The sequence below is a fragment of the Sciurus carolinensis genome, chromosome 3 (genome assembly GCF_902686445.1).
Source record: "Sciurus carolinensis chromosome 3, mSciCar1.2, whole genome shotgun sequence".
In the NCBI taxonomy this organism is placed as follows: domain Eukaryota; kingdom Metazoa; phylum Chordata; class Mammalia; order Rodentia; family Sciuridae; genus Sciurus; species Sciurus carolinensis.
The window spans coordinates 79963744-79971844 of record NC_062215.1 but is presented as its reverse complement, the minus strand read 5'-3'; the positions used below and the strand labels follow the sequence as shown (position 1 = coordinate 79971844).

The 8101-nt window shown below is 54.0% G+C and overlaps 1 protein-coding gene across 1 annotated transcript; it reads right to left on the bottom strand.

Annotated features, from left to right (window-relative positions):
* Positions 1 to 2477: 2477 nt before the first annotated feature.
* En1 (engrailed homeobox 1) lies at positions 2478 to 7657 on the bottom strand. The gene is made up of 2 exons (XM_047546164.1): positions 6555 to 7657; positions 2478 to 3527 (listed from the first exon to the last, which is right to left on the bottom strand). Exons 1-2 carry the CDS (start codon positions 7435 to 7437, stop codon positions 3211 to 3213), a joined length of 1200 nt encoding a protein of 399 aa, XP_047402120.1. The 5' UTR covers positions 7438 to 7657; the 3' UTR covers positions 2478 to 3210.
* Positions 7658 to 8101: the final 444 nt, after the last annotated feature.

The window sequence follows — 8101 nt, the reverse complement described above, 5'->3', positions numbered from 1 at the left end:
ATTCTGGATGATGACATTAGAGGCTTGGGCAGATTATTATGGTATAAGTGACCTAAAGAGGCACAGGCATGAGGAGACACGTGAGTCCTGAGAGCTTCAGTTTCTTCTACTGAATGATGAAGAAAATGTCCATGGCGATTGGAAGATAAAAGGAGATAATGAGCAAGAAATCAAATTACATAATAATGACACTCAGTCCATACACTGTTCTAACATAATCCTGGGGAGGGGTAACCACCTCCTCCTAATCCCACTGGGTTCTTGGGGTTGAGGAATAGCTCTTGGCTTTGATCTCTTGAAAGAGAAGAAGAAGAACCTCAAAGAATGGGACATTTCCTGAAGTTGCTGCTCATGTTGTCTCTGTGTCCTCTCTGTCCCAGGCCTGAGTTGGTGGTCTTGGGGGGCTTAGGTACCCTAATGGGCCACAGTGGGGAAGAGAAAGGAGGGGGTACATCAGTTCCCAGGCTTCAAAATGATAAGTTTCTATGTAGAGCTGAGTGCCCCCATCACACCGGGATGTGCCCAGAGAGAAGACAGGGCCAAGATCACCCCAAAGCCCTGGGTTAGAGGATGGGTACACTGAGTCCCACTTCTCAGACTCCTTAACCTAAAGGTCTGCAGGGTTCAAAGATTCCCAGCTCCACTCCCAAGGAAAGCAAAATATATAGTTCCAGTCACCAGCAAGGGGCCATCTCATTAATTCCAGCTCTACCCACAGGATGGTTTGAGTACCTATTATGTGCAGGAGTTACTTAAGACAACAATAGTGGGGTGAAAGGAAGGGAAATACTGCAATAAAATTGGGGACCCATGCCAATAGCAAATGCTCACTCCAGCTCCACTCCAGGTCACCAAGCCTCAAGTTCCTAAAACAGCATGCAGGGACTTGGAGGGAGTCTTATCTTCCTGGGTATGGGACCTACCACTGTCATTTCTCTGACCAGGAGTCAGAGGAACATGGGACTAAATCAAGGGGAATTTTTCAAGAAAAAGATGTGGAATGATTGGCCATTCTCATTTCACATAAAATCAATTCTGCAAAAACAACAGAAAATAAACCCAGGGTTCCCACGCATGCACAAAAACACACCTGTAAACATTCCAAATGTGCAAACACAAATGAGTGCATTACACACATTGTGAACCCACAAACGTCCAATTATGCATCTAATCACTGAGAAATGAACACCCAGTTGTACAATATGCACACATATAATAATACACACAAAACTGGTAGGAACTTAAATGCACCAAGATCTGCACACTATCACATATGCACACTAGTGTATGGACACCTACCTATCTAGTCACGTACATGTATTCAGGCACATGCATACATATTGCACAAGAGAAGGGAAAAAAAAAAAAAAGACCAAAAAAAAAAAAAAAAAACTGGACAAAGGAGAGGTGATACCTCCTGAGGAGGGGTCTCCCTTTCCTCCTCCTAAGTGCTGAATGTGTGTATTGTGGTCAGAGCAATGCCTACCCTAGAAGGACTGGACCCAGGTTCAATGGCAAGAATGCAGACATTTCTCTCTGGGCTATCCAGGTGTCCTGACTATACTTGGGCTTGTATACAGTGCGCCCCCTCAGTGAAGAAGTAAGGTTTAGTGTGAGGACTAGGCAGACCTGTGTTCACGGCCCAAGGTAGGGCCAGCGGTGGCCATTCCTCACGGTTTTCCCAGCATTCGGGCCTCCTTCCTCACCCTCCTACCCCTCCCACTCCTCCCACCCCCGCTTTGTGGGACAGTAGGATCCAAGCCCACCGATTTTCCTTGTGCCACCCCAGACCCACCGCTTGTTAGCAGAATCACTCCCCCAAACGACGAGAAGCAAAGTCCAGGCTGCAAAGAGGCCCAGCGGAAGCATCCCTCTCTCTAGTGGGTCCCTTAGCACGAGAGGCAGCCCCGCACCTCTGACCGCCCTGGGAAGGCCTTCTGCCTTTGGAGGAAAAAATCTCTAACAAAACCCCACAGGGGAGGGGGAAAAGAAGAAAAAAAGAAAGAAAAGAAAGAGAAAGAAAAAAAATTGAAAAGGAAAGATTCAGGCTGGCACAAGGAGCAGGTTGAACAGGAGGCCTTAGCCGGCTGGGCCACAACCAATCGGGGCGTAACCAGCAGCCCCGCAACCCCAACCGTGTTTCCCAAGCCTGGGCTAGGCTTTTGGCCTTTGGGTTCCCTTGAACGAAATCGGAAACTAGGTGTGTCTCGCCAGACCCTCCAGACCAGGGCCAAATCCAGATCTGAGCCGATTCTGCTACCGCGCTCCTCCTTTGACCTCCGCATTCGTTGTGCGTGGATCGCAAGGCCTGGCCGGAGACGCCGGGGCTCTACCCCTGGAGCGCGCGCGGTGGCGCCGGGGCCGCAGCGTGCCTGGGCCCACGCCTTTCCCGAGCCCGCAAAGAGGAGGGCCGCCAGGAGCTCGTGAGCACAGTGTACACTTTATTTCAGACTACAGGTTTCTGAACATAATAAAATCTTTGGCTTGTAGCGGCGGTTCAGTCTCGCAGTCTGTGGGGTCGTATTTCTCAACGAGTCTCCGGCAAACATAAGGGGGACAGGACAGACAGACCGACAGAAGGGTCCTGGGAGGTAGGGGAGAGGCGAAGGGCAGACACGCTAGGAAACACACTCTCACGCGCACAAAGAAAAGTCCCAGAGAAACAAGGGCCAGCGATGCGGGGCAGGAGGTACTGGGGAAGCAAAAACATTCAAAAGAAAACGGCAACGAAAACGAAACTGGGCCGGGGGCAGCGAGGCGGGAGGGGGGCATAAAATAATTATAATAATTATAATAATTATAACAATAATAATAAAGGAGATTAATAAAAATGTCCAGCAAATAGAGATCGCTACACATTTGTTTTCCTTACCTGAAATTAAATATATACAAGATCGTAAGCGGTTTGGCTAGATAGAGCTTTAAGGAGTTCGCAGTTTTGTCCCTTATACTGTGAATAGAGAATAGATCATATTTTTTATCGATAGCACCTGTCCGAGTCTTTCTCTCTTTTCAACAATGTTTCGTTCAAACGTGGCTGTCCACTCTGAGGATCTGTCTGTCTCTCTCTCTGTCTCTCTTCCCTGTTGCTCCCTCCCTCCTTTGCGCTGATTATTTCTCCCCAGGCGCGGGGCCCGAGAGGCGGCGGCGGCGGTGCCAGGAGGGGGCGCGGGCGCGGCGGCCGGACCGCGCGGCCCCGGCCGGCCGCAGCTACTCGCTCTCGTCTTTGTCCTGGACCGTGGTGGTAGAGTGGTTGTACAGTCCCTGGGCCATGAGGTGCAGCGCCAGGCCATTTTTAATGCCTGTGGCTTTCTTGATCTTGGCACGCTTGTTCTGGAACCAGATCTTGATCTGGGACTCGTTGAGGCTGAGCTCCTGGGCCAGGGTCTGCCGCCGCTGCTCGGTGATGTAGCGGTTCGCCTGGAACTCCGCCTTGAGTCTCTGCAGCTGCTCGGCCGTGAACGCGGTCCGCGGCCGCTTGTCCTCCTTCTCGTTCTTCTTCTTCTTCAGCTTCCTGGTGCGCGGACCTGCAACGGCGGAGAGGACCGGGTGGGGGTGGGGACGAAGGGCAGAGGGGAGGGGGGGGGAGAGGGCAGAGGAAGCCGTGAGAATGGCAGAGCCCAGCCGGGATCCGGCCCGCGCTTCCGGGGTGATCGCGGAGGCCCTACTGGGTCCCCAGCTGCCAGTCCCTTCATCGAAGAGCCCTTTGCTGAGCCACTGAGGTCTACGGGTACCTTTCTGGGGGAAGAGCCGGGGAGGAAAACTAGCCGAGGTTGTAGGTGCACCCCACATCCTAATTCAGAACAGAAGAATCCGGGGACAGACTTAAATCACAGCACTTCCTGGCCAAGAAGGCGGGAATCCAAGATAGTGATTTGGAACCCCATACTGCCTAGTCCAGAGCTGGAGGTCAGAGGCCTACTATTTTCACAACCCTAGAGTGAAAATGATTGGGGCAGTAAGGGTAGGCTCTGGAAGGACGGCCGGCCTGCAAACTGATCTTCCTTTTTTTCTTAAGAAGTTACATACACGTAGGCACCTATAACAAGAACCATTGCTTGTAGCCATTGACCAGAGTACAAGACAGGGAAGAAGCTGTGAGAAGGTTGCCCAGCCCCAGAGAATTTGGTGTTTGCTCTCTCTGCCTCTTCTTTCTCTGTGGCCTTAAAAAAAAATACTTTCTAGGGCTGGTGGGAGACACTGACTGTTCCTCACCCTTTGAAGGAAAAAAGAGGTCCTCCATCGACTGCAGAGGCCTATGGTGGGGGAGGTACTCGGTTTTGCTTCTTGGATAATACCAACAAGAAAAAGAGGGTCTTTTCCATTCCTCCACCCAGCTTCACAGTCAGGGTGCCCCTCATCTCTTCTTTGAACCCACATGCTGCAATTTCAGGATCAAAAACTCCTGAATAACAAAAATAGGCCAGACTCACTTTCTCTGCCCACTAATGCCATTTGCAAGGAGACCATATCTCTTTTCCAGTCCATGAGCAAAATAGGGGCAGAAAGGGGGTGACAGACAATTCCTAGAGAAATTTGTGCTAAAACCCTAGTATGGGCATGGGAAGAGGTCCACACAGGAAAACTCCTCAGAAAAGTAAAGTCTCCCTCAAATGCCACTCTGAAAGGAGGGATGCTATGGGGTCCAGCCCTGGAGAAGGAAGGAGACCCAGGGGCAAATCAGGAGAAGCTTCCACTTCTGGTCCATGCCTGGAAAGCCTACACCTGTGTCCTGTGACTTCTATGCCCAGATCTCCTGGCCTTGACTTGCTGGGCCTTGTCTTCATGATGGGAGCATGCAAGTTAAGTCCCTGTCGGGCCTGTTACTCTCCAAAACTGTCAGGAAAGAAGGGTCTTTGCCAGAATCTCCAAACATAGCAGCAAAGGGGTAAGCTGGGCAGCTGGCTCCTGGGGCAGACTACCCGTCTGGGATCACCAGCTGTCCTATGACAAAGAGTCCAGGCCTAGGCAGACTATGTAGTGATTCTGGTCTAGCTTGGGGATCATCCCCCTGAACTGCCCAAACAGAAGAAAGATCAGATCCTCTGCCTGTCCAGGTCCATGAGAAGGAAAGCCATCACAAACAAAGACAAGGCCCCCTCCAGAGCAGGACTTGGGTTTAGATTAGTAATTAGCTGAGCGGGCAGAAGCGGCCCAGGAAATGTGTACATCCCCAGAAAGGCCCCACTGCGCGTTGTGTGTCTGGGGCATGTTGGAGTGTTGTGTATGTGTGTGCGCAGAGGCACGGACACTTGTAATAAAATCGTAGCCTCCCGGCCAGACCGAGCCACACAGCCTGACAGCTCAATCACTCTATCCATCAGGCGAGTCAATCAAAGCAGCTTTTCGGAGGTTCAGGGAGCCCGACGTGTCAATAACGGGGCTCGAGATGGCGGGGGCTGATAGCGCTCATCGATCCGCGCCCGCCCGGCGGTAGTACCGCGGTGAGAGACCAGCCAGAGGAGAATGTAGCTACACTGTGCCGCCCCCCCCCCGCCCCCCGGCAGACCCCGGGCTCCTGGAACCCTGATAGTGGGCAGAGCCCCTGCTACTTTCTTAGTGGTTCCCACTGGACTCCAAGGTGCTGCCGGACTGGTGTGTCTGGCAGGCTTTGGTCTTGTTTCCCGTGGCTCAGCATCTGTCCCAGGGCAGGTTTTGGCCTTGGGTTCGCCAAACGCAAGGGGACACGGAAAAGAGTGGAAGGAGAGCAGAGAAAACCAGCCTGTGGCTGGCAGAAATCTCCTAAATGGCAGATGTTCATAAGGACAGAGTGAACGAAGGAAAACGCAAGGCCGGGGAGAAACTGCCGAAAAGGCCGGCTGTCCTGCCTTCGCCCTGCTTTCAAGCCTGAGCCTGACCTGCTTTCTCTCCTTTTCCACTGTCTAACAGCTCCAAAGAACCAGAGGCCCAGACATCACCTTCCTGGTAACCGCCCTTCACTGGATTCTTCACACTTGGATCCGACTCTCTGGCTCCCTGACTGGAAGAGGAGGATGGCGTTCAATGACTTTTTCTCCCTTTCCTGTGTTTCCCCATATATGCCCTCATCTATGTAAATGGACTCTCTGCAGAATATATCGAGATTATGTTTTTATCTGTAATAACAGATAGCGAATGTTATTTCGCTGGTCAAAGTCTTCCTTCCTCCGCCGGACCAGACTAGTGGATTTCAGACCCAAATCACTAGGCCTGTCTTCCTGCCAGCTCTAAACACTCCTTTCCTTGGAAGAAAGATCAATGACTAATTGTACATCTTTCTTAAGAATAATAAAGGTAAAACACAAAAGGCGGCCCCAGGGGCTCAGAGTTCAAAAATCAAAGAATCCAGACCCCCAGTGCCAGGAACTGTAGTTTCCCGGGTGGTGGACTCAGAGGCCAGGATGGCAGATGTGGGCACATTCGGTTGTAGCTGGAACCGGGGTAAGGAGGAGTAAGCGGGCTTGCGAGGTGAGAGCGCCTGAATCTGGGTTTGTTCTCCCAAGCGCCACGGCTTGTTGTTCTGGGGACGTCGGCGGGACCGGAAGGCACAGCGCAGCCGGGGTTTAGGTACTCACCAGAGGACGGACGATCCGAGTAGCGAGTGCAGTAGACCCAGGCGGGCCAGACGAGGGGCTGCTGTGAGTCAGTTTTGACCACGGGCCCACCGTTGGCTGAGCCCATAAGTAGGATGGCAGGGTTGCCGTGCTCCGGGTACTTTGCGCTCTGCGCGCTGGGACTCCCCGCGCCGCCTCCACTGCCGCCGCCGCCGGCGTCCGGGGGTTTGGCTGCTGCTGCTGCTGCTGCTGCCGCCGCTGCCACAGCCGCTGCAGCCGCCGCCGCCGCCGCCGCAGCAGCCGGGTTCCCGGCTTTGGACGCGCCCGCGCCGGCGGCGGTGGCGGGCTGGGAGCCGTCGGGTGGGCCACAGTTCGCGTCCGCGGTGCACAGGAGCGAGGCAGCGCCCGGCGCTCGCGTGCTCAACGGGTGGACAGGGTCTCTACCTGCGCCAGTCTGGCCTCTGTCACGCTCTACCCGGCCTCCTCCTCCTGCGCTTCCTCCGGCCGCCGCCGCCGCCGCCAGGAGCTGCGGCGGCGGCTGTTCCTTTTTGCAGCCGAAATCCGGCCTCAGGATGTTGTCGATGAAAAAGTTGGTAGTACGGTGCAGCTGGGCCGCGGGCTGCGGCTGGTGAGCAGGCGCCGCAAGATGCTGCTGCGGCGGCGGCGGGGGCGGGGGGTGCGGGGGGAGGTGCGGGTGGTGGGCCAGGGGCGGCAGGCAGGGCGCTGCAGGCGGCGAGGGGGGCGCGGGCTGCGGGGACACGGGCACGCTGTCTCCATCGCTGCCGCTACTGCCGCTGGCGCCGGGACTGAGGCTCAGGGTGAGGCCGCCCGGGGCCGCCGCCGCCGCCGCCGCGCCGAGGCCCGAGTCGCGCTGACTTTTGGGTTCCGGCTGCTGTTCTTCCATGCTCGGCCGCCCCGCCGCCCCGGCCGCCGCGCCGGCCCCCGCCCCCCCCGCCTCGCTCCCCACCCCACTTTGCCAGCGGCCCGTGGGGGTGCGCGGAGGAAGGAGGCAGGCGAAGCCTCAGCGAAGGCTCGGGGCGGGTGCAGGAAAAAAAGCCCAGGCGTCTGGCCTGGATCGCTTGCTCTTATCGAGCAGATAGATCTCGCTGTCTTTCCCTTTCTCTAATTTGTAGACATCCAGATATGTAGACACTTGGCTATTTCTTTTTCTTTCTGCAACCAGATTCAATGATTTGTTTTAAATGGGGAGTAAGCCACAGCCAAAAAAAAAAAAAAAAAAAAATGAAGAAAGGAAAAAAGAAAGGAAGAAAAAAAGAAAAAAAAGCTCTAAGATTCTTTTTCTTAAAGGGAAAAAAAAAATAGTCTTTAAAGTCTAGCCATCTTCCTAGGCAGTAGTAAGGGGTTTGACTTCCCCGAGTGTCACGCTCAGCTGTGCCCAGAGCGCGAGGCTGGCAGCGCCTTTAATCGCCTTTGCTTTTTTTGCAGGGAGAGCGCGTCTCCGCCAGCGCCGGGCTGCCTTTTTTTTTTTTTTTTTTTTTTTTTTTTTTTTTTTTTTCTCAAATCTCTGACAGCTCGGATCTTTGCACAAACTCTCTCGCTTAAAAAAA